Below are 25,799 nucleotides of genomic sequence, written 5' to 3'. Positions count from 1 at the left end.
CTGGATCTGGCCCCTACCTACCTCCCCAACTTCCAACTGCATTCCCCATGCGTCAGCCTCTCTGACCTTTTGATTCCTCCAATAAGCCAACCTTGTTCCAGCCTCGGGGGCTTTGTCTTTCCTGGTCCTCCTTCCTGGCAATTTCCTCCTCCAGAGCATCCCGAGACCAGTCTTGGCTCCTTATCCTTGGAGCTCTGATGTCTTTCCCCAGAGACTTTCCTTACTTGCCCATTGAAAGTCCCCAAGCAGCCCCTGCAGGCCATATTATTGCCAACAGCACTCTCTGAAATTATTTCCATATTGCTTCTCTTAATAGGAAGGAAGCTGCCTGAAGGCAGGGACCTTGTCAATACTGTTCACCTCTGTACCTTCAGCACTTAAAACTACCTGGCACCGGAATGAAAGAATGAATGAATGAATGAGTGAAATGAACGAATACCTGCGGACTGCCTCCTTGGGGCGTACTCTGGCTTGGAAATAAAACTCAGTTTGTCGAGCGAAAGCACGTTAATAGCGGTTTTAATCTGTCCGCTCAGACGTTGGCCCGCCACGAATCTTTGCGGGTCCGGGCGTGGAAAACCCCGAGAGCCTTGGCTGCTGTCGGCGCGAAACTGCGGCTGCGCGCAGCCTGGGGCGGGGCGGGCCAACCCGGATGTGGGGAAGTGAGTCCAGAGCCGGCGAGAGGACACTGGAGGGCGCGCTAGAGCGGCGCGGCATGGCCTGGTGTGGGCGAGCCGGCCATGGAGGACGAGCAGAGCTTCTCAGATATTTGTGGCGGCCGCCTGGCCCTGCAGCGCCGCTTCTACTCCCCTTCCTGCCTGGAGTTCTGCCTCAGCTGCCCTCGGATCACCTTGCGCTCGCTCACCGCTGTCACCTGCAGCGTGTGGCTAGCGGCCTACGGACTCTTCACCCTCTGCGAGGTAAGGCCGGCCGGCCGCTTCCCGCGATCGGAGTCGGGGGCTCGGGTTTGGAAGGGTCATTGGGGCCTTAGGGTCGAGCCCAGACCTCTCGCCGGACCCTCCTGCAGTCGTAGGGCCTGGAGGGCGGAAACTCGGTGGTTCCGGGGACGCCATTCCGCTGCTGGACCAGCTCTCTTCCTTAAGTTTAGTGAAGTTTGTGCTCCTGTACTTTATCCCCCTCCTGGGTCGCTGCTCTGCTCCGTGGTTCCACCCAGCACACATCTAGTCCTTGCAGGACAGCCTAAAACTTTAACTTCCATGTGCTCTCTGTAGTACATGCGCATAGTAATTCAGTTCCAAAAGTTCAGAGAACTAAGTATATCGTCCTCATCCGTAACTTTCACCCCTCCGAGGAATCACTGCTAACAATACCTTTTACAGTCTTCTAGAAACTGTCTTTGCCTCCATAAATCACAAGAATTGTGTGCAAGTTAATTGTTTGATAGTTCTTCCTAATCTCTCTTTTTCAAGGCAATCTAAACCCCCCCACCAAATCCCTTCCCCAACTTCAAGTATTTTCTAAAGAATTGTGAAATTACGGAGAGGAGTGGTTTCTGTGCTCAATTGCCAGACTCATTCCTATTTTCTGAGCCTCAGTTTTCACATCTCTAAAATGGAATTAATATCTGCCAGACCAACTTCACAGCATTGTGAGGGTCACATGTAGTAGCATTGTGACAGACCTAAAATAAAAGGAATCATCCTAATTGCCTTTTCAGGATGAATTTAGTTTCATATTTAGTGTCCTGTGTGGACTGTATTATTTCAGGAGTGGTCTGACCAGAGCTGAAATACAGCAAGGCTATTTATTTCTATCATTTGGGTATTGTTTTCAATACTGCATCCATTTGCTTTTTTTTGCCATCAGAGCATATTTCAGAGCATGGTAATTTAGTAGTATAGATATATGCAAAATATATGCCCTAATTTGTACCAAATTGTATCTAAAAATTTGTCCATAAGTCAATCAAAATGGTTAAGTTGCCAAGACAGTCCTTCCTCCTCCCCCAAGAAAGATTTAATATATAAAATAGTTGAATATCAATACTAGCCTGAGCTCTGGTCAGGTAGTCATGTGAGGAGGAGGGAACAAGTACTTATTAAATGCCCACTGAGTGCCAACTGCTTTACTGAATGCCTCATTTCAACCTTAGAAGAAAACCAAGACTCAGAAAGAGTAATAACTTATCCGAAGTGATAAAGCTAGTAAATGGCATACGGGGCTTCAAACCCAGGGCTGTCTGACTCTGAAACCATTTTTTTCCCACTATATTATGATGTCTCCTCATTGCGGGGGGCTTGCTTAGGCAAAATTTTTAAATAGAAGTTTGTGTTTACGCCAGCTCCCTTTTGTACTCACCTCTCTCATCCTGGTATATCCCACTTACCCTCAGCAAATGTCCAGGGCTCGGTAACCTTATCTTCCTTTAAACTCCACTACAACACTACTTAAGGGCTCTGTGTACCAAAATTTCTTATTTTTCCTCCTATTCAAAACTACTAATTACTGAATCTCAGCTAGGATGAGAAGAAATCTGATGAAGGAATTCATTAAAACATGTGGCTGGGCCTCCCTGGTGGCGCAGTGGTTGAGAGTCCACCTGCCGATGCAGGGGATACGGGTTCGTGCCCCGGTCTGGGAGGATCCCATATGCCGCGGAGCGGCTGGGCCCGTGAGCCATGGCCACTGGGCCTGCGCGTCCGGAGCCTGTGCTCCGCAACGGGAGAGGCCACAACAGTGAGAGGCCCGCATACCGCAAAAAGAAAAAAAAAAAACATGTGGCTGAACTTCAACCCAAAACGAATATTGAACTGTTAAATAGAATTTCAGAAGGAAAAATGAAGTATAAAAAATTCAGGGATAATGAAGTTTGGGGCAGGGATTACTTTATAGAAAAGCTGATATGGATCAAATCCCCTAAGTATATACTCTTCTTCATCCCTTCTTTCCTCCCAGTTTTTGAATTCACAGTTCTATTAGAATTCTAGGTTTTTACCTTACTTATTCCAACCTGGAATGTCCTTCCCCCTTCCTTTTCTCAGCTAAGTATATTTGTCAGTAACCACCACCTCCCCTGCACCAGTTAAATCTTGCTTCCTTGGAAGTCTTCATAGGATATTCCTGTGTGCTTTAATGTCTCTCTTTCTGGCTTTCTCTCTCTTTTAATCCTGTCTTAGTCACTTCTAGTCAGAATCATAGTATTCTCCAAAAGTATTTTATATATGTTAATCTTGCCTCTAATAAATCTGTAAGGGCCAGAACTGAATTTTATCTCTCTCTATTCTTCCATACTGCTTATTCAGTTCACACTATGTACAAGACACTGTACTAGATACTAGACATTTAATTAGCTCAAAGTAGAGTCATCAGAGACCCAGCACATAGATTTCTCCATCCTTCATTTGTTAATCAACAAATAATTTCCTAGCACAGAGGTCAGCAAACTTTTTCTTTAAAAGGTCGAATAGTAAATATTTTAGGCTTTCAGGTCTCTGTCTCAGATTCTTCTGTTTCTTTTTCTCTCTTTCTTTTTATCAACCCTTTAAAAAATGTAAAAAACATTCTTAGCTCAAGGTGGACCAGACAAACATATCACAGGCCCAAATAGTTTTCAGACTCCTGATCTAACAGTTAACTATGTGTTATGTAGAAAGAAGTCGCAAGGTACCTTCAAGGAAAACCAGAGCTGGTCAGTAGTTAAAGCAGTAAACACGGATTTTATTCAGAAACTATTGCAATGGGAGAAAAGAGACTTAAGTATTGAATTAGGCTCAATTCTAAATATAGCAGGGACCAGTGGAAATTTATAGCTAAGGAGCAGGGTCAGGGGTCAGTGGATGGAAAATTACTAAAAGGAAATATCAGGGGTAAAGGGGGATTCTGAGTAAATTGATTTGACAGACTTCTGGCTGAAGGCAGGCCACGGTGATTAGATACCAAGGGTGAGGGTCTTCTTTAAACTCACTTAGCAAGATTCTTGCTACAGCTTGTTGGACAATGCAGGCCCAACAAGAATGGACACCAAGGTCCAGCACTTAGAAGAGCTTGACTAGAGTTAGGTCCAAGAGGGTATCTTGTCAGTAACAAAAAATTAATAAAACACTTCCTACGCTCAAGGAATGACAGTCGTAAATTAGTGAATCTCTTGATTCTAGATCATCGATGATTTTTTTCCTGTGTCATCCTTCTAAATAGCTTTTTGGGAAAAAAAGGGAAAACAGTGCCACATGAAAGAAACATACCTTGATAGAAAAACACATTTCAACTTCAGAAATGTTAAAAGGTTGTAGATGCGTCTTAGAATCAAAGAAGTGAATACCATTTTGGGGGCCCTTAACACATCAGTCATTTCATCTAGTCAGTCAGCCTTAACACGTTAGTCAGTCACAGCCCAAAACAACTAAAAGAGCCCTAAATAGTAAGATCTTTATTAGTTAACAAAACAAGAAGTCAGGACGAAGGAGGGCTCTAGAGGGCTTAAGAGGCTCTGTTGATTTTACTTTTTTCATCTTACTGCTCTTCCGCCCTTGATGTACTCTACCTGTCCTCAGCCTAGCTTTCCACGTGGTTTGGCAGAGGCCACGTAGTTGGTTTCAGGCATCAAAACCTCAGGATGAAGAGGCCTTCTCTTCCTTAGATCTCTTTTTTGAGATGGACTTAGTTTTCCAGAACCCCCTCCAGCCGACTTCCCCTCACATCTCATTGGCTAGAGTTGTGTCATAGGTCCATTTCTGAACCAGTCATTGGCAGGAGTGGGAACCAATCATCATTCACTGCAACTTCTGTTAGGAAGGAGGAGCGGCTGTTGAGTATTATCTGCTACACTGTGCTAAGCACTTTATTACTCTCGAGTCTCTCTGGAGCGTGAGAAGAGAAGATCTGAGTCCTTAAGTTGAAATTTTGGAAGAAAAGTCTCTGAAAGCGGTGTGATGGGTATTTTGCTGATGGAGGTTCTCCTCCCGAGACTTATCCATTTGTTTTCTGGCTGTATTTTATCATATGCTTTCGTAGCACTACAGAGCCCAAGTAAAAGTAGTTTCATCTTCCTCCGTGCGTGTTCTTCCCATCTGTTCACCTCACAACAGAACAAAGGCTTTTTTCCACATTGCCTAGAGTTGACTTATTAAATAGCAGAGCTGTATGTGGAGGACCACTTGGTAACCTTACCGCCTGTGTCTGGCTCTCTCTCCAGAACAGCATGATCCTCTCTGCTGCCATCTTCATCACTCTCTTAGGCCTGCTTGGTTACCTCCATTTTGTGAAGATTGATCAGGAGACTCTGTTAATCATTGATTCCCTTGGCATCCAGATGACCTCATCCTATGCCTCAGGCAAAGAAAGCACCACCTTCATTGAGATGGGCGAGGTGAAGGATGTTGTCATTAATGAGGCTATTTACATGGTAAGTATTTAAGTAGTAAATATTACAGGCCTCTCTGGATGAGGCAGCCCATGGGGTATGCCTGGATCTAAACTGAGCCTTAATACGTAAAGCAACTGATGTCACAGAATTAAACTTGAGGGCTCTCTGTTCCAGTACCTGTAGTGTTTTCTTTTTGGCTGACATGTCTTTAAGCCATAAAAGTGAAACTTGTATTGAAAACATGTGTCCTTTATTTTTAAAGAGATACTATAGGTTTTTATGGATAGGGAGTCAGCATTTCATCTTTATTTTCTAGCCCTGCTTCAAAGTCATCTCTGGTTGTTGTTGTTTTGTATTTTTCATCTAAAGAATGAGAATATACTTCTCCCTCACTTCAAATGCATTCTTTTTCAAGTGTATGAAAAAGTCTTAAGCCTTCCCTTGAGAAAGAAGACTGAATTTTACTTAGATCTCTGCTATTTGGTTTATTTTCTTACAGCAGAAGGTGATTTACTACCTCTGCATTTTATTGAAGGATCCAGTGGAACCACATGGGATATCCCAAGTAGTACCTCTCTTCCAGGTGAGCACAGAATACTTAAGTTTCTTCTGCAAAGAAATCCTCTACCTTTCCCCTCCTCTCTGTATATCCATGGCTTCTTATGTTCAGTAGGAATGTGAACTTCTGTTGTCAAGAGTATTTGAGGATACCTGAGGGGTATTTTTACTGAGAATTAGGATTTTGGTTATTTCAGAAATTCCTTTCTGAGGCAAATAAGGCTTTCCGAAATATTATGAATTTATACAAATTTTAGAGCTAAAAACAAATATATAGCAACTTCTGCCTGTAGGTCATCATTCATCTGCTTTGACTCCGTCAGCCTGCCAATATGCGATTTTACATAGATGTTATTGATCTATACAGACTGTTATACACTATTTTGTGTCTTGTTTTTTTACATATATAAATTTATCTATCTATCTATTTATTTATTTATGGCTGTGTTGGGTCTTCGTTGCTGCGCGCGGGCTTTCTCTGGTTCCGGTGAACGGGGGCTACTCTTCATTGCGGTGCGTGGGCTTCTCATTGTCGTGGCTTCTCTTGTTGCGGAGCACGGGCTCTAGGCGTGCAGGCTTCAGTAGTTGTGGCACACGGGCTCAGTAGTTGTGGCTTGCAGGCTTTACAGCTCAGGCTCAGTAGCTGTGGCACAGGGGCTTAGTTGCTCCGCGGCATGTGGGATCTTCCCGGGCCAGGGCTCAAACCCGTGTCCCTTGCATTGGCAGGCAGATTAACCACTGCGCCACCAGGGAAGCTCTTGTTCTTTTTTTTAAAAAAAAACATTTATTTATTTATTTATTTATTTATTTATTTTTGGCTGTGTTGGCTCTTCGTTTCTGTGCGAGGGCTTTCTCTAGTTGCGGCAAGCGGGGGCCACTCTTCATCGCGGTGCGCGGGCCTCTCACTATCGCGGCGGCCTCTCTTGTTGCAGAGCACAGGCTCCAGACGTGCAGGCTCAGTAGTTGTGGCTCACGGGCCTAGTTGCTCCGCGGCATGTGGGATCTTCCCAGACCAGGGCTCGAACCCATGTCCCCTGCATCGGCAGGCAGATTCTCAACCACTACGCAACCAGGGAAGCCCCCTTGCTTTTTTAATATACATATTTTCATGCATTTACAAAGGCCATTATACTTATTATTTTAAATAATTATATCATGTCAAGTATCAGTTTATTTAGCTACCTCATTTGCTAGCTTTTGAAATCACGTTCAGATTATTTTTTGTTTTGCTCTTACAAAAAAACACTTATACAAAGACGCAGACCTTTTAGAGAATGGACTTGAGGATACGGGGAGGGGGAAGGGTAAGCTGGGACAAAGTGAGAGAGTGGCATGGACATATATACACTACCAAATGTGAAATAGATAGCTAGTGGGAAGCAGCCGCATAGCACAGGGAGATCAGCTCGGTGCTTTGTGACCGCCTGGAGGGGTGGGATAGGGAGGGTAGGAGGGAGGGAGACACAAGAGGGAAGAGATATGGGAACACATGTATATGTATAACTGATTCACTTTGTTATAAAGCAGAAACTAACACACCATTGTAAAGCAATTATACTCCAATAAAGATGTTAAAAAATTAAAAAAAACACAACTTATACAAACATGATTATAATCAGTTATTTTATAGGTATATAAAGTACGTATGCAGGTAACTCTGCCTCACTGCCCTTCCTTTTTCACAAAGGATTTAAGGAAGCTAAGCTAAAATTCTTCTGCATTATAGTTCAAAATTATTTTATTAAAGCTCATGAATGGTTTCATAGATTTTCATGTTTGAGATTTGGCTCCAGAGATTGGACAACTTTACCATACTTTTGCGAATTTGTACTTGTTTTCCTGTAGTCTTGGCTAACAGTGGGTTTAGCTATTTTTTAGTTTAGTATGTAGGTAAAGGAATTTACAGTTATTAAATTTGTGTCTCTTTAAATGACAGAGACTTTTCATATTTCCTTGTGAGTACTACCTATCAGTATTTTCTGTTTTAAACTCTCCATCTCCTCTGTTAGTGAAGTAGATACTAGATAGTGATTATGCATTGTAACGATTTACATATTTTGGGTAGCAAACTGTTATTAAATATGCTTTCCCCATATATTTTCCCCATTCTGTGGCTTTTCTTCTCATTTGGTTGTATTATGTTTCATTATACAAAATAATTTTCAATATTTACATATTAAACCGCCCTTGTTGTCTCTGAGAACTGCTTTGCAGCTTGTGATACTTCCCAAGAGGGTCTGTCCTTGTTACTCTTCTTGCTTGCTCTTAGGTGGAGGTCATGAAATTTAGACAGATTAAAAACTGCCTTTCGGGCTTCCCTGGTGGCGCAGTGGTTGAGAGTCCGCCTGCCGATGCAGGGGATGCGAGTTCGTGCCCCAGTCCAGGAAGATCCCACATGCCGCGGAGGGGCTGGGCCCGTGAGCCATGGCCGCTGAGCCTGCGCGTCCGGAGCCTGTGCTCCGCAACGGGAGAGGCCACAACAGTGAGAGGCCCGTGTACCACAAAAAAAAAACAAAACTGTCTTTCGAGCTCCTGCTTCCACAGTTCACAGGCTGGGATGTGGGCCTGGTTAGGGATTCCTCCCAGCAAAATGCTGTGAGGCCTGAACTTCTGCCTCTCTGAAGCCCACACCTGTACCATTTGGACCCCCTGGTCGTGGGTGAGAGATTGAGGTTGCACACGGACACAATACCACTAAGCACTTGACGTTCATCTTGTCTCTGCATTTCTCCCCTTTGGAATTCAGAGTGCCAAGCCCCGGCTGGACTGCTTGATTGAAGTGTACAGAAGCTGCCAGGACATCCTGGCACACCAGAAAGCCACATCAACGAGCCCGTGAGTCCCAGCATTTAGAAGGCCAGTATTGTTTTCCAGAGGAGATGACTCCTAAGCCACAGTGGCTGGTTTATTTTCTGTATCTTAAACAATCAAGTGGGCACAGTCCTAGGAACCAGTATGGATGCGGTGGATCTCAGAGCCATAGAGCAGGTGCCTGGAAGCCTAACTTATTGTGTGATGTTGAGCAAAGTATTTATGTGTATTTTAGTGTTCCCCTTGTAAGATTTTGTTTACCACCTGAGGGAAGACCTCGAAACAGTGTGTCAGGAGTAATGTTGATGAAGAGCACTTTGTGAAATTCCGAAGCACATTCAAGTTTACTTTTTGTTGAAATGTGTAGAGCAAGACAGTGGGAAACTGACATCAGATCTCTTGAGAAAGATAATTTTCAACTGCACAGTACCCCTGTATAAAAGTTAGGAAAAAAAGCAAGCCCTTCAGGGGCTGGTGAGTAGGAAGAAATGTCCTACAAAAGACTAGTCTCTGTCCACCTAGCTCCTGTGTTCTGTACAGGGTTAATTTATGATGATTCTCTTAATAAATAGATCTCCTTCCAAAACATACACAATTGCTTCGTTCAGACAGCTGCTTTTTATTGACAAACACGATCATGGCATTTCAGTCACGGGTATCAAGCACATTAATACTCTTGTTACTCAGCATTGTCTGTGGTTTCAAAAACTTCTTTTGCCAAGAGGGGTGAGATAAAAGGCCAGACAGAAATTTGACTTTGGTTTCCAGACATGTTAAAGAAGGATAAACATACATACTATAGAAGCCTTTGTTTATAAGGCAGTTTCTTCTGTATAAAATTAATAAACTAAGGGAGGATTCCTGAAGGGTTGGGAAGAAGACAGGGTGGGGGAAATAGCTTGACCCCCAAATTCAATATGAACACAGCTCCATTCTTGCTTACTTTTTCTTTGGGATTTTTTTTTTTTTTTATAAGTCCTGGCTAGATGATAATTCCTTATTTGCCTTAGAGGCACTCAAGATATTACAAAACCAGAGCTGGAACTTCTGCCTTTTACACCAGCCCTGGAGGGGTTATTCAGGAGCCTGTGGGACATGTGACATGTGACTTGTTCGAGGTAGAAATGTCTCAGCTAAATCCCAAATGCTGGGGGAAAGGCAGGAACAGAAATGGGAGGCAGCTATAAAATTGCCAGCCTGGCAAAGTCAAGTTCATTTAAAAAAGGCAGACACTCTGATGTGCTGCTTTTTTCATCATGCTTGTCAGTTTAATGGGTGAGAGAGGGGAAGCTTACAGCAGCTGAGGTGTTCAGATAAACTAGTTCCAGCCTTGCAGTTTTCAGTGTGCAACACACACACTTTACTGGGGTTAAAGGCTTGGTTCTTGGATGCTATTGCTAAACCCATATAGTTTGTTCGGCACTTTATCAAAAAATGATAAGACTGCCTTAGAGCTATGAAATAAAACTCAGTTTCTTCAGTGTTGGAAAATCAGAGTATAAATGAACTCTTTCGTCTTTTTGTTTTTTTTTTTTTCCTGTTAAGGGAGGGCGGAGACAAGATCATCTCTGCATCCAAGAGAAGGTCTCACTCGGGGATGGCGGGATATTGGCATCGTCAGGAAGGCAAAAGGTGAAAGATGATACTTTCAATTTCTTTCACCTGATGCTCTCAGGCTAGGACAGATAACACATATGTGCATCTGCCCTCAAACTAATTCCCAGCGCAAGTTCGCCAGAAGTCTTAAGGAGCAAATCCAGGCCCACGAGCCTGCAGGGGGTCTTCTGTTTCTGACTCATCTTTGGTGGCCTCACAGAGCAGCAAAAAGCAGAATGCATTTGCTGGGTTTTTCAAAGAGCAGGGGGACAAGCGACGACCACCTTCTCCTACAGTAGTAAGCACAGCCTTCACTGAGCCCTGTCCAGTTGTTAAAATGAGACAGGGAGAGGTGAGGTTGGACCTAGCCCCTGCCCTTGCCTGTACCCAGTTGGGCTGATGGTCCAGTGTGAGAGAGAACAGCTTCAGTCTCAGGGGAATAGCGCCTTGTCCTGCAGAGACAGGTGCCGCTGCCCCAGAAGGGCACCGCCAATGCCTCCTTGTTCGCACCAGGGGAAGGGGAAAGGTGAGTCTCCTCCTTTTCCTCCAGCCCTGCCAACACCTTTCCCATATGGGAAAGGAAGTCCAGTCTTAGTGAGTTCTAAGCTTTTGTTGGAGTTCAGGTGAATTGGAAATCCTAGTCCTCTCCTGTGCAGGGATGTCGGGAAAACTTCAAGTATAAATCCCTGCACGAGGACCATACACAACATAAACATATTAGTCTCCCTGGGAGTAGCAGTGCAGGAAATTCTGACTTACAGCACTGATGCCCTCAGTAACCAGTAACAGTGGGCCATCCCTATCTGTGTCTAGAATGGGGCAGCATCCAGAGCTCAGTATTCTTGTGAAAAAAAAGTGGTTTTTGTACTGGGTCTGGATTTTTAAAGGTTGGCCCTGAAACATTATAAGGCACCTAGAGAGTAAAGGCTTCATGGACACTGCAATACACATTTCACAGAACAACTGGGGCAGGCTGCAGGGGGCTGTTAGACCCATCACAGTAGTATCGCACCCGAGGATACATCCCTCTAATCCCAGAGGCACCAGGTGGTGGTGGGGAAAGGGGTAGGAGAAATATTCACAGCAACGTTGGCCCCTTGGCAGCACATGGAACAGAAGCAAAGAACTGTCGTCCATCCAGTTCCCATGGCTGGCAGGCAGCAGGCGGGTTGGGGGGTGGGTCCACGGTTGTGGAGCAGTGGTTCATGTAGCTGGCCATGATGAAGGTCACCTCTGCAATCTAAGGAGAGAAAGAGAAACAAAGGAATTGAACACTGGCTTTGGCTTGAATCCTGGCTCTCACTCACTAGATGTTACACTGGTTATATAAGCTTCCTGGGCTTCAGTTTGTCCCTTAAATTAAAATACCCACCCGGGACGAAATGTCCAAAGGGGATTGTTCCTGTGAGGCTCAGAGGCCTAGTGAAATAGGCATCTGGAGGTCCTGAGGTGCCCAGTACCTCCTGAGGACAGGAGGACCAACATTCCACCCTGGCTGTCTCCAAGGCAAGGCGAGGCAAGGCAGCCTCCCTGGAGGAAAGGCTCTGTATATCCTCTCCTTTGGCAGGGACAGTATTGAAAGGAGGAGGTGGTTTAGCGAACTCCAGCTTTAGGGTTAAAACAACAGGGTTTCCAGTTGCTCAGAAGGGAGCCAGGAACTATAAATCAGAACTTTGGTTTCAGAGTCTCTGCAATTGTTATTTTTTGCATCAACATTTCCTGTACTGAGTAGGAACAAGGCCCTTAAAGTGAACAGTTCCTAGGACCTTCTTCAAGACCCCAGGGAAGGGGGAGCATGTTCAGACTGTCCCACTTGTGACTAGTGCCGGGACAGCAGAGCCCAAGGCAAGGTGAGAACACTTGGGCCTGCTGCAAGGACGAGAGCAGCAAGAGGGCCCCCATTCAAGCCCGTCCGGTGCTGTGGCTGACAGACAGAGGAAGGTAACGTGAGGAGCGCAGAGTAGCTGGACCAGAGTGAGTTCCCTCTCCCGCCGGCCCCTCCACCTGCCAGCTCAGCAGTGACCGCAGAGACGCCACCTGAACCCTCTGGGGTACTGATGATAGGGCCAAAAGTTTCATTTGGGGCAGAGCCCTTCTAGAGTACTGTCCTAACCCCAGTTTCCTTTCTAAGCTCCAAGCCCATCTCATCAGACCACAGCAGGGTAAAATGTTTCAGCAGCTTTCAGACCCACCTTGGGAGCAGCCATCCGGAAGATCAACTTCTCAATGTGGCCTTTTCCAGAGCTCTGGTCTGAAGTGGATCTAATCACAAGCATGAAGTCATCCCGGCAGCCACCAAAGGTCATCACTGAAGAGTAGGGATAAGTGACGTGCACTTGCTGTGGGGAAAGATCCAGTTAGTTCTGGAAAAACTTTCCACCTGCCTCCTGAGCTAGGAGCCAGCATGCTCGGTCTCTTCCAGACCAGGAAGGGAGAAGTCTGAAGTGGTCACACTTTGGAGATCTACATTTTGAATGTCTACAAGTTGTGTCTAGACTAGAGGACAGCAGTACTTGGGCAGGGGGTGGGGGAAGGAAAACCGTGGTCACTTAGCTCAGCCCTTTGAGGCCAGAGAGAAGAAAAGATACTGTCAGGAGAAGGAGGGGTCAAGAAGCCAGCCCTCATCCTCCCGTACCATAGTGTTGTGGTCCAGGATGCTGACACCATCCTCATTCACGGCAATCCACACCAGAGTGTTCTCCTTGGAAGACAGCTGTGCAGGCTGGGGGAACAGGAAAATCCCATCAGACATCCACAGCTAGGGATTCTGAACCACTAGAGCTTTCTGAGGAAGAAGGCACATCCAGGGATCTGCTAGGCAGTGATTTCCAACTTTTTTCTTTTGGAAAACATAGAAGGTGGTATTTGTACAGCATGCTGGAGTAAACAGGCTGCTCATGGCAGGAGGCACCTGGCTTGGGGCTCTGGCCACCTACTAACACCCCCGAGTATCACTTTCTTGTAGTACCTGTAGCCCGTCCTGCCATGGTACAGAACACAGTACACTTTGTTCCTGTTCCAGAACAGAGGCCAACCCTGGCTGTTCTGTCACAGGCATGGAGAACAGGCTGTTTTTTCCTGGCTCTCAGAAACTGACAGCATTCCACCCACAGGCCCTCCTAAGTGCAAGCTGCATCTTGCTTCAACCAATTTCCTAGGGACTATAAAATAATTAGGAAAACAATAATGCAAGGGCTTTAGGCCCTACCAGGGAGAAAAATGACTATTTGGTGGATAAGTCCTAGAATGACTAATTTTCACTGCCAGGGCTGCAGTAGGGCAATCTAGATTTCCTGTCTCTCCTACCCTGGGGAGAGAGATGGGACATGTCCCTTTTTTCAGGAGCTTCTCCCAGCCTTCCAGACTAAGTGGGTCCCCATGTTATATGCCTTTATAACACCCCTGTACTCTTCCTTCATGGCACTTGTGACAGCTTCTAAAAAAATTATATTTATATATATATATATATATATATATATATATATATATATATATATATATATATATATAGAAAGAGAGAGTGTATGTGTGAATAGTTGATTAGTGTGTACCTCCCCCACTAGATGGGAAGCTCCATGAAGATGAGGACGTGTCTGATTTGCTCACCTCTTGTCACCTCAGACAACTAGCACAATGCCTGAGAAATAATAGTAGGAGCTCAACAATTCTTTGTTGAATGAATGAGTGAATGTCTGTTGTCTAATCTGTATCCTCAGTGAACAGGATCATGATCCAGCTTCGAGGATAGGACACTGTGATTACGTACAAAGGTTCATGCACACCAGATACCCGGTGAAGAAAAGTTCCAGCTGAAATTACTTTTAGCCACCTGGCCTTCCAGCAGGAGAAATTAACTGGTGCCTGAGTAGTCAGATCCCTCTGTGGCTGCACCAGGTCAGCAGAGATGTATTCGTTTAGGTTACACGTTGTTCTTTCAAACTTTTTTTAAGGTAAAAACATTCTCAAGCGGAACATCATATCAAGTGTGAACTCTGTTGTGGATTAGTTGACCCTGTCTTTTTTTTTTTCAAGGGTAGGATTGGGAAAGAAGTCAATAAAGGAAAGTTAAGGATCACCCAGAAATAACCCTGGCCCGAAAGCAATGAGTCACAACTGCTCTGGACCAGGGGAAGCTGGAGTAGGCAAGAAATGGGTGGAAAGATAGTGACCCCTAGTGGTTGAGGGTGGGCGCTGCAGACTGAACTGGCTCAAACTTGACCGAATCCAGGAGAAACTTAGGGAGTTCCTGAGGGTGTGGTAACCACTCCTGCTGGAAACCGCCCACACTTACCTGAGCAGCAAAGAGCTTAGCACCAAAGAGGGGCCATTTCCGGGCCACTGTCAGGTAGATGCGGATGCACTCAGGAGAGGAGCAGCCTTGCAGTGCGGCCCACTTTGTGGTCAGCTGATCTGCCAGGTGCCTGGTTTAGATGGGTGGAGAGAGATGGTGCCATGTTTCTGTTGCAGCTCTGAGGTTTTCCCCAACTGCAGCCCATGCTTCCCTACGGTGACTCCCTGCAAGACCTTGCAGCCTACCTCAGCTGTTCCAGGGGGGCCCCGTGTCTGTAGCGCCTTGGGTAGAACCTGTCTAGGACCTGCTGGAGGTGATGCAGAGCCTTGGCAGGGGGTGTGCCCCCAGGTCCTGGCAGGATGGGCTTCTCCAAGTCCCCATACTCTACCTGTGGTAGAAGCACACGGAGGGACAAATTAGGAATTTGGACGTGAATGGGGTGGGGGCCTGCTGAGAGAGGTGAAATAAACCATTATTTCATTCCTTTATTGGTGAGGTGTGAATGGATGTGAAAAAACACTTCTTGTGAACAGACCCTTTATCTCAAGTTTCACAGACACTAGAGAAACAACCTTAGGGTCCTAGAATATTAGAGATTGTCTAGATCAACTTTCCTTTTGCAGCTGTTAAGTGCCTTATCCAAAGACACAGTTAATTAGTGGCAGACAAGGGAAAACACTATAGAAATTCTGGCTTCTAATCCAAAAATATGGGATACAGGATTGAAGATGCTACAGATCCTTCAGTAGAGCTGACTGTTCCAAATGTGGCCATTAGAGTCAGATACTTGGCTCAAATCCCAGCTCTGCCATTTACCAGCTCTGAAACCATGATCAAGTTAAACTCTGTGAGCTTCAGTTTACTCATCTATAAAGTGGGGGTGAGAACTAAATAGGGTACTACATATAAAATGTTTCACACAGGGCCCTCTACAGCATGCTCAATACATGTTTATTGTATTAAAGGTCAACTGTTATTATTTCCCCATCCTCTCCAGCATGTAGATCCAGACTCTTTCTTACGGGAACCATGAAGGTATCCCAGGTTCCTTTGGCAAGACAGCCTCCTAAAGGTAATAGGGAGAAGAGTCAAAGTCTGAATGTGTGTTCCTTTTCCTAGTTCTCATTACAATGTTTGACAGCTGTAAGTACACACTTAACCACATACATTATATGACATACATTATCTAGGAATTACACTTAGTACAACCCTCTAGGGGCAGGCAGGGAGGTATTTTTGTTTTCGGGATACGAAAAAGGGAACTACAGCACAGACAAGTGAAGTGACTTGGCCAAGATCTCATAGCGGGAAGGTGGCTAGGATTCAAAGCCAGACCCCTGGTTTCCATGCCCAGAGTTCTGCACGTAGCCTGGATCTGCAGTGAGGCACTCTGCTGGGTAAGGAGTCAGCAAGGCCGCCCTCTCTGGCACCTCAGGACCCGCAGAATCTCCTGTTTCCCCCTGTGTGGTGCACTCCACCTGTGAGTCCAAGACGTCTCCTGACCCTCCTGACTCCTGGACAGAACCTTACCTGGGCCATCAGTGCCGCCATCTCCAGAGCCAGCTCCTTGTTGACGGGAAACCTCCCTGCCACTATCTCTCCGCTAGTTTGGGAGGCAAGCAGCAGGCGCTCTCGCTCTGTCTCCCCTTTGACTTGACTCCGAAAGTACAGCCTACAGGGGAGAGAGTGAGAAGCCAGGGCTCAGCTGGGATCCCAAACGGATGAAGCTGTCTCTGCATCTGTTTATCTTGATTTCCAAAGAAAGAAAGAAACTACTCTGTTTATACCATTTGTGAGCCTAGTTTCCACTGCCTCCAGAAAAACTTAACCAAGCATGACACAGAGCAGACAGAGGGCCATCAGGTCCCACAGCAACAGCATGTGGTCGGTTCTGAATTCACCGTTAAGACTTACTGGATTTGGTGAGGGGAATCTGGTACCTGGAATCATAGCTTATTAGGAAACTGAATGAGTTAAGATTCCAAGAGACTAATGGAAATCATCTGCCTGGAGACATACCGGGATGGAATTTTCTTAGTCAAATTGGTATTAAGTCAGGATTTCTCCTTCTGTATTTCCTGGAACTGGTATAGGAGCAATTTATTCTTTAGTCTTAAATATCTAGTGCTCGGACAAAATCTTCCTCTCCTAATGTAACACATGCAGCCACCTGAGGAAGTTGGTCTGTTTGGGGGGCAGGGGTGTGTGTATGCATGTGTGAGTGTGCAGACACAGTACAGGGACGGAGAGCCTGAGCTGTCCAGGGTCTCACAGAGGCCAGCAGAGCCAGCCTGGGCCTCCAGCTACTGACCAGCAGGCAGTGTTATATCTCTGGGCGCCCTGCCTTTGCAGGACAGGCCTCCAGCTGGGGGAGTGATGAGCTGCACCCCGGCGGCAAGCCCTCATGCTTGGTCCCCCTTGGCGGTGCCCAGGACCTGTTCTTGTACATCAGCTTCACGACACGTGTGCCACCCTCAGACTTTCCGGAGTGCAGCTCCTTCAGGGCTTGTTCCCACTTGGAGATGGCATCGCAGATCTGCATGAGGCAAAAGAGGAAAGTCAGAAAAGCCCCTGATGAAGGGAACAAGGTCGTCAGGGCTGGACTCAGGCAGAGCAGCGGGGCAGGGTTGAACGACTGTCCTCCATCAGGAGGCTGACCTGCGGGGCCTCATGCTCCCAGGACCCAGGGTGCCTGCGGCTTTCTCACAGACAGAGGTGTAGCTCTGAACATGGCGTGGGCAGCAAACCATGGAATGCTGACGCCATTGCCTGGACATCTGAGGGGGCCTCCCAGAGGCTAGGCAGGCCCCAGTTCAAAACCATGGCCCCTATCACCAGCTCCACTTCCCTCCCACCAACCGCCATTCTCTTCAACAAATATAACCGGAGGCCTACTGTGTAACAAAGCCTTACGGATGCCCAGGCATAGTTTTTCCAGGCAATGGTAAAAGACTATAGGAGCCTTTGTCCTGTCACCATAAAGAAAGCAGAAACTGCAGCCCAAACCATCATCCTCATCAAGTGCTCCAGCACATCCCACAAACACCCAGCATGACCCGTGGCTCTAACCCCAGACCCTAATGCAACATAGGGTTCGAATCCCACTCAAGGGCCTTTACGCACAGAAGTACCACAAGGATCTACCTCTTTAAAGTTGGTGGAACCTGTAAGCACAGCACGGGCCCTGGTAGACAGGGTAAGAGTGAGCTGCCAGCGTACAACACGACATCTCCTGGGTCCAGGCGTACAGTTGTCCGTCTACGCATGTGTGTACGAAACTGGCAGCAGGCTCTGCCCGGGTGGGGCTGCTGCTGAGAAGTGCCTCCCTGTCCTTCCTACCCTGAGCTGGGAAGCGGCTTTTCTTCTGGAAGCTGAACAGCCTCTCAAGGGAGGGAGGGAGGGAGGGAGGGAGGGAGGGATGTGGAGATCTTCTCTCCAGAGACAAGGGCACAAATGACTTTTCTCTGCCTATATGGGCACTTTTTTTTTTTTTTTTTTTTTTGTGCTACGCAGGCCTCTTACTGTGTGGCCTCTCCCGCTGTGGAGCACAGGCTCCGGACGCGCAGGCTCAGCGGCCATGGCTCACAGGCCCAGCCGCTCCGCGGCATGTGGGATCTTCCCGGACCGGGGCGCGAACCTGTGTCCCCTGCATCGGCAGGCGGACTCTCAACCACTGCGCCACCGGGGAAGCCCTATATGGGCACATTTTAAGATGGCACAGAAATGCTGGCCTCGGGCTCAGCCCCAAACAGGCTGGGAACACAAAATCCTGAAGACCAAGGTGGCTCAGGAGGAAGCTCAGTTGGCTTACGGGGGACCATCACCTTGACGCTCCCCTGCAGGCAGTGTTCCAGGTCCCTGCCCGAAGGGTCGTCCGTGAAGAGGGCAAAGCCAGAATGGGAGGACTTCCTCATGCCCGTCTCCTGGTTCAGCCGCTGGAGGAACTCGTCAACTGTGGAGGAGCCGTCAAAACCCACCACCTGCCGGGAGAGGGGACCTCCTGAGAGAGGCCCACGGGGGCTAGTGGAGGGGTCCGAGCCCGGGAGGTGGAAAGGCATGGCTGAAAGGAGCGAGAGCGACGTCAGAGGCCAAAGAAAGCTGGTTTCCACGTGCAGAGGGCGAGCGCTTAAGGGAGGAGCCCGCCCACCATAAACTGAAGCCCCACGTAAGCCCCGTTCCTCCTTTGCTGTCACTCTTCGGGAGGCCCTTGCCCTGCCACTTTCTTGGTCAGTGTGTCAGCTTCCCTGTTCACGTAGTGGGTTCAAAAGATCTTCTTCCCAGGCCCCAAAGAGTGAAGCACTTTTGTGATTCAAGCTCTGTACTCCCTCCACACTGGCACGAATGGCCCCACTCGCCCCCTGCACCCCAGGCCCATCCTTTGGCTGGTCTGCCTGTTAAGATCTGCTGGGCCTAAGGAGGCTTAGCCACTGGCCCAAAGGTGTTCTCCTCTGGGTTGGCAATATGGGAAGATTCAGCGCAGGGAGCGCGGCAGCCTCGTCACCTGGCAGGTCGCTCGTCACCTGGTAAGTCCCGTTGGCGAAGTGCACGGGGATGCTGAAGGGCAAGGAGTGGTGGAAGGGGTTCCGCAGCAGGATGGACACCACCTCCATGCGTGACGGCCTGGCCTCCCGCTCCCCAGTCTGCAGCGTGCGCTCCACTGCCCGCTGGCAGTACGTGGCGTACTGGCCCGTCTCATTTCTAAAAAGGCGAAGGAAGAAAGGAAAACCGGGAATCCACTCATCCCTACCACCTTGGCACCCTGGTTCCCTACCTACATGTAACCTATAGGACTGAACCTGCAGCTGGAAGGCTGTGACATGAGCCCCAAAGACTGGTCTGGGGTATTCATTTGTCATTCGGGGCCTATCTGCTGCAGGTTGCTGACACGGATATTTTCTGCAGAAGCCAGAAAACGTGGCAACAGAGAATGCACATCTGGGGATGATCTGGGGGCGCGGTAGCTCCACATGAGGGCTCCCACTAAATACCCACACACACGTGGATTGGTGTGCAGAGCGTGCCCAGAGCTCCACGTGCCCATCTGCGTACACGGTGATGGGCAAAGTCTACATGACCACTGTGCAAACCCCAGAGGGCGGGGCGATCTGATCCATCCTAGTCTCCCCTGCATCCCTCCGGATCATGCCAGTCGGTAGTGCCAGAGGAAACGGCGTGCACTCACCGGGGATCTGCGTGGCGCTGGAGCTGCTGTTTGACGTACCAGAGGAAGTGGTGCTGAGGCAGGAAAAGGGGGGCGCACAGAGCCAGGAGCTGCCAGCACTGCCGGGGGGACAAGAACTGGGGGCTGAGCGCTGGGTCCGCCGTGCCACCACCACCGCAGTCCTGAGCTACAGAGCCTTCACCACCCCCTCCGAACTGCAGCCCCCAGCCTTCTGCGGGCACCAGGATGGCCAGCCTGGTCGGGCGTTGTGCAGAGCCGCAATCACACAACCTGACTGTGCGCAGACATCCAGAAGGGGCACAGAGAGGGCAGCGGGACCCGGGCAGCCTTGAGTACGGAAGCCGCCTGCTGGCTGCCAGGCTCGGAGGATACCTGCCCGGTCACGTCCTTCCACCTTTCCCACGTCCTGCGCAGCCCTGGCCGACGGCTCCCGTCGGCCGTTCCGCCCCAGGGATGCCCACCTGCATGAGGGAGCACTTCTGCGGCGGACGGCAGCTGGTCTGCTTCATGAGCTGGCAGTACAGCTCGCTCTGCAGCTCGGGGTGAACGAGGCAGACCTGCAGCGCGGTCTGGGCCAGGGACACGTGGTAGTCCACCGAGGCCGCTTCCACGGGCACGTTGATGAAGAGTTGGCACGACTGCAGGGAAATGACAGTGGGCACGGGTAGACTGACAGCCCCCTGGTTACCGTCCTCTGTGACAGGGGACAGACTGGGCCGCCCCCCGCCCAGGGCTCGAGGAAGGCTCTGGGTCACTGCAGACAGCCCTTTCTAGGAGGGAGCATCGTTACTGCTCGAGCATGTCTACGCTTACCGAGGAGGCTACTTTGGGATAGGATCTTTCCTTTACATGTTTCCATTACATAAGCAAGACATATTCATTTTTTTTAAAAGAGAGAATATTCAGAGGGGAACAAAGAATATTCTAAAATAGGCCAGAATCTCTCAGGTCCAGAAGCAACATAGACCTGCCCTCTCCCGCTGTCCACTACAGGAGGGGGGCAGCTCTTCGTGCTCCCCAAGGGCCCATGAAGTCCCAGAGCTTCCAGCCTCCCTGCCATAAAGGACACGATGGGAGCCCTGAGGGACTTTCTTGCCCTTCCTCTTCAGACCCCTCCGGGAGCTCCCTCCTAAACTGCACAGGTCTTCTCCACCCCGGCATCACCGTGGCGGGAAGAACTGCTCTGGGCAGAGCCTGGGCACAGGGCAAGGGCGCCGCCACCAGTCCGTGGGCCTGGGCTCAGCTCCCACTTTACCTTGAAGAGCTTGACAGCCTCCGTCTGCAGGGCCTCGGAGGGCAGGGTGGTGAGGGAGGTGTACAGCCCGTCTTTGCTGTAGCACAGCATGGGGTGCCTCCAGAGGGGGGAATCTGCCCGGAGCACAGCACCAGAGAGCAGCAGCCGTTAGCGCTGAGGAGGGAACTCGCCTTCCCCGCACCCCGACCCTGATCTCTGGGGAAGACAGTGCTTTCACAGTCGGGACACATGGGCTGTGCTGGCTTTATATCCACAGAGTGTGGGCTGTGCACTGCATTTATTCAGCACACTCACAAGCATGGCTTACAGGAAGGCGGCTACTGCTTTGCTCGTGGGGCTGCAATAGGGGTGAACGTCCAATGCAAGGCGTGGACATCGGAGTGCAAGCGTGCGCGTGCAGGGGAGGGCCTCTCCCTGCAGCGCTAGGTCTGGATAGAGGAGCGTATATCAGCCTGGAACAAACAAGCCTCGGAGCAGCAGTAAAGCAGTGTGTGTTCTGGGTGCCCTTGGATCTTCAGGGTCCTGAGAATCAGTAGCAAAATAAAGACCCCAAAATGCCCCAAGCTTAGTTAGCCTGATCCTAACTTAGGCTTCATTTATTAACAAACTCTAACTATAGATTAACCAGCCGCCTTCTTTCCTCAACCCTCTGCCCAGCCAGCAAAGTTGCAGTGAACAAAGTAAAACGTTGACCAAGTGACCGGAAAGTCTGCTCCCCAGACAACTCCCCCAGATACTGAGTGGTCTCCTCAGTATCCTCACCAGAAACGGGGGTCCTGGAGCTCGGGACGGGAATGCCCTTCTGTGGCTTAGAAGGTTTCCAAACAGCGTCAGGGCACAGTAGTGCTTCCTTTGGGTTCCTGACCAACAGTTACCCAGCCACCAGCCTCCAACCCAGCAGTGATGGCCACCCTCGCCTTACCTGGGTCTCCCTCACCATCCACCAGCTTTCCGATGAGCTGCTCATAGGCAGTGCCCACCTTGGCACTGCTGCCACCTGCAGCCACTGTGAGGTGGTAAAGCCACGTATCCTGGAAGAGGATGGAGAGCCACCTGGTGGGGCTGGGCTGGGGAAGAATGGAGGCAGGAGCTCCAAGGGAGCCTCCCTGAAGGGGCCAAGCCCAGGGTGAGGGTCAGCCTGTCTGGCTGGCACAAGTCAAGGCCACCGGTCCCTAAGAGGAAAGACTTGGGATCGGCTGAATGTGAACCCAAGTTCCTAAGCTTGTGGTTCCCTCCATCTCATGGCCCCAGTGAAGAGATGTTGGTCCCTGGGAATGGATTCAATACAAGGAATATTCAGGAAATACTAGTTGCCAAAATGTCCAGGAGGGAAATAGATTCGAATCTGGGGAAGCTCAGAAGAGAGAAGGCAGGCGAGAATCAAAGGTCCAAGCTTTGCCATGGAGGCCCAGCCCCCTCCCTTACCTTTTCATGCTTGGTGCCAATGAGGAGGTAGGTGGGGCTGTGCTCTGGGGGGTGGATCACAAGGGTGCAGTGGGAGGAAAGCAACCGCCGGGTTCCTCCAGCCTCATAGTCCTCGTCTGAGTCACAGGATCGATCTACTTCCTCTATGCGTGCGTCCCGCACAGGCAGACGGCCCAGGGGTCTCTGTGGACACGAGCCTTCCGTGAATGGGAGGGCCGGCGGGGAACGGAGGAGTCTCCTCTCTCTGAACCCTCAGGCCTTGTAGGGCTGGAAATCAAGGACATGGGTGGATGACAAGATGGGGAGGGGGAGACTATAGCTCCCTGGCTGAGGCGGGCTTGGAGAAGCATAGACAGACCACACAGGCAGGATCTGCGGACCATGCACACTGGTCACACACTCTAGAGGGATCTGGCCAGCCAGCTCTGTACTTGTTGTGGGGCTGGGTGGGGTAGAGGGTAAAGCTGGGGCCTTCCATAAGGACACGGAGCCACAGGAATGTGGTTTGGGGGAAGCTGTTGGGAGGCCAGGAAGTACCTTGTCCTCATGGCTTCGATAGTAGTAGAAGGTTCTCCCAACAAGAGCACACCAGACCAGTTTGGAATGGCCATGCTTGACCTGTAGGCCAGAAATGAACCAGCATTATTAGAACCAGACGACCCCAGAAGAAGATCAGGGACTGGCAAAGAGAAGCCACAGGGAGACAGATCTCAAAACCCCTGGTCCAACTCAGATCCTTTGGTCAATCCCAGGTCAGACTCAGATGCCACCCAGATTCTCTACTAACGGAACCAGCCCTTTCACAGCGAGGGTCCATGGGACCACGTGACACCCCATCTGTCCTTGTATGACCTGCCATTAAAAGATCGACCAGGCCAACCAGATATCCTGTCCCAGGAATATGATCACGAGAAGAACTTGCTAGTCAGCAGAGGCTAGAGTCGGAAGGGAAGGGCCACGGTGGGCTGAAGCCCTTGGGCAAGTGTAATCGTGAAGTGTAAAAAACACTGCACATGGGCAGAGGAGATGGCTGTGAACACAGACTGAACGGGGAAGCAGAGGCAGAGGCAGAGCCCCAGGCCCTGAACTTGCTCACACAATCTTTCCTGACGGCATCCTGGCCTAGTTAACGCGCTTCCTGTTAACTTCCCCTTTCTTGGGATTAACAAGTGCTTCTCAGCTCCCTGCAACCAGAAGAGCCCTAATTAAAACGTCTTTAGGGCAGCCTGAGATATTATAAGTCTTTGGCCACACCTGTCTCGCTGAGGTCACAGCTTCCCACTATTCACACTGAGCTGTGGTGGGTACGAGGCAGGGGTGAGGGCAACTCCTAATGACCTCAGAATGGGTCTGATTGGGCTTCCCTGGTGGCGCAGTGGTTGAGAGTCCGCCTGCCAATGCAGGGGACACGGGTTCGTGCCCCGGTCCGGGAAGATCCCACATGCCGCGGAGCGGCTAGGCCCGTGAGCCATGGCCGCTGAGCCTGCGCGTCCGGAGCCTGTGCTCCGCAACGGGAGAGGCCACAACAGTGAGGGGCCTGCGTACCGCAAAAAAAAAAAAAAAATGGGTCCGATACATTCCTTCTCCTCCTCTGTCTTGAGAATAGCTGCTGTTGTAACAACACTGACCCCTATTTTTCCAGACACTCATTCACAGTCACCTTGTGTGTTTCAGCCCACAGGTAGTCAGTGTGAGGGGCCTCCTGGAGAAAGGAGCTGCGTGTCAGGAGGAGACCCACCAGCCCAGCACTCACTCCTGGCTCCCCTGACTCTCAGGAGGAGCCCACCACGCTCCTCCCCCACCAACCCCACCCATACCTTAGTCAGCCAGCCCTTCACAGCGGGCTTGGCCCCGCCCTGAGGCAGGGCCGAAGGCCCAATGGCCTGGACCTTCAGCAGGCTCTGTAGGACACGGATCCACTCCTCCAGCAGGCTGGGCGAGTCCGCTGTCAGGTAATAGGTCTTCTTCTCAGAGATGAGCTGTGGAGAAGTGAGGGGTTGGGGATGGGGAGACAGGACGATGGAAGAACAGGGGCCTGGCTCTGCGGTGGCACAGATCTCTGACCCGCCGGGTCTTCCTTCCTCCTGCCCTGGTACTCGCCCCCTCCCTTCTCCTCCTCCTCATCTTTGCCTCCGTGTCTCTCCTACCTTCACTCCATCTCTCACATTCTGCCTCCTCTTCCTTCCTCAAACCCACAAATGAGGATCAATGCAAACATCGAGGTAGTGGCTTTCACACGTGCTCATCCTGCCCCATCTTTGTTTCCATCTGAGCCACATCCAAACCCAGCACCTCTTCTATCTAAAGCACTAGCCGCTAGGAGCATGCTCACCTGGAATGTCTGTGCACCCTCCCCTCGAACAATTTGGCAACGGGAGTTCAGTTCCACTTGACCTTGAGGTTTCCGGATGACGTCACTCTGTAAAGAAAGGAATGGAGAGGAAAGAGGTTGGAGCCTTCCCAGAGCACATCATTTCCCCTCAGATCTTACTCTAGGTCACAATGGGGAAAGTGATTCCTAAGCTTTCCTGGGCTGTTGTATGATGGATAACTTGTTCTGGATCCTGGTTCTAACTAAATGGAGCAATGATTAGAGACATGGATCCTCCTGATCCAGGCCTCAGAAAGTATAGATTGAGCCTTTAAAAACTGGGTGAGACGCAAGAGGGAAGGGATATGGGAACATATGTATATGTATAACTGATTCACTTTGTTATAAAGCAGAAACTAACACACCATTGTAAAGCAATTATACTCCAATAAAGATGTAAAAAAAAAAAAAAAACTGGGTGAGACACCACCAGGTTATTCCTGAGCTATAAAGCCCTTAAATTCTTTCTACTACATATTTTATAGTGTTGCAAACAGGTGGCCTATATATATCACCATCACCTCCTCCAGTGCCACTGCAGACATAACTAATCAATCAGAGCATGCCTACTCATTGAGTGATACGGGACCTGAATCCTTCACATGATGCTCAAGGTAGCCAACTAACAATCAACTGGAGTTGCACAAGAGTCAGGCCTTTTTGGCTTCTTTAAAACATTAACATTGGTTCTCTAGGGAGGGCCTGTCAAACTAGGTCCCAACATCCCAAGGCTCCCTAATTCCAAACAGTGTAGGAAGGAGATGGAGGAGGTGACAAGCTTGCCTATTAGAACGGTCCTGATGATGTGAGGGCAGCCTAGAATGGTTCATTTACAGGGCTCGGCTTCTGAAGGAAGAAGGAATCACCAAGCCAATTCATCTAGAAGTGCCCTTGACTGCTCAGTGCCTCAGTGAGAACCGGTGACCAGTCTCATGGTCCCGTGTGGGGCTCAAAGCCTCAGAGGCCTGCCCAGGTGGCCTCTCCCTG

At 49.3% G+C, this 25,799-nt stretch overlaps 2 protein-coding genes across 3 annotated transcripts in view; one reads left to right on the top strand and one right to left on the bottom strand.

Moving 5' to 3' along the window:
* Nucleotides 1–686: 686 nt before the first annotated feature.
* PIGH (phosphatidylinositol glycan anchor biosynthesis class H) lies at nt 687–8,950 on the top strand. The gene is made up of 4 exons (XM_082618942.1): nt 687–920; nt 5,153–5,362; nt 5,823–5,906; nt 8,628–8,950. The coding sequence occupies exons 1-4, from the start codon at nt 741–743 to the stop codon at nt 8,718–8,720; spliced, it is 567 nt and encodes a 188-aa protein (XP_082475068.1). The 5' UTR covers nt 687–740; the 3' UTR covers nt 8,721–8,950.
* A 341-nt stretch (nt 8,951–9,291) lies between these two features.
* Nucleotides 9,292–25,799, bottom strand: part of PLEKHH1 (pleckstrin homology, MyTH4 and FERM domain containing H1) — a 54,138-nt gene continuing 37,630 nt past the window's right edge. For both annotated transcript variants that reach the window (XM_082618940.1, XM_082618941.1), the window contains exons 13-29: nt 24,774–24,860; nt 24,259–24,420; nt 22,979–23,059; nt 22,442–22,624; nt 21,939–22,047; nt 21,017–21,129; nt 20,223–20,399; nt 19,762–19,859; nt 19,100–19,277; nt 18,404–18,559; nt 17,015–17,115; nt 16,110–16,251; nt 14,825–14,967; nt 14,580–14,709; nt 12,924–13,010; nt 12,481–12,627; nt 9,292–11,528 (exon numbers count right to left, since the gene is read on the bottom strand). In XM_082618940.1, coding sequence (XP_082475066.1) covers nt 11,367–11,528; nt 12,481–12,627; nt 12,924–13,010; nt 14,580–14,709; nt 14,825–14,967; nt 16,110–16,251; nt 17,015–17,115; nt 18,404–18,559; nt 19,100–19,277; nt 19,762–19,859; nt 20,223–20,399; nt 21,017–21,129; nt 21,939–22,047; nt 22,442–22,624; nt 22,979–23,059; nt 24,259–24,420; nt 24,774–24,860 — 2,256 coding nt within the window. In that variant the 3' untranslated portion in view covers nt 9,292–11,366. The remainder of the gene's footprint in view (nt 11,529–12,480; nt 12,628–12,923; nt 13,011–14,579; nt 14,710–14,824; nt 14,968–16,109; nt 16,252–17,014; nt 17,116–18,403; nt 18,560–19,099; nt 19,278–19,761; nt 19,860–20,222; nt 20,400–21,016; nt 21,130–21,938; nt 22,048–22,441; nt 22,625–22,978; nt 23,060–24,258; nt 24,421–24,773; nt 24,861–25,799) is intronic.

Source organism: Mesoplodon mirus (genome assembly GCF_964341445.2).
Source record: "Mesoplodon mirus genome assembly, chromosome: 4".
Lineage (NCBI taxonomy): Eukaryota > Metazoa > Chordata > Mammalia > Artiodactyla > Ziphiidae > Mesoplodon > Mesoplodon mirus.
This window is presented reverse-complemented; position numbering and strand designations above follow the sequence as displayed.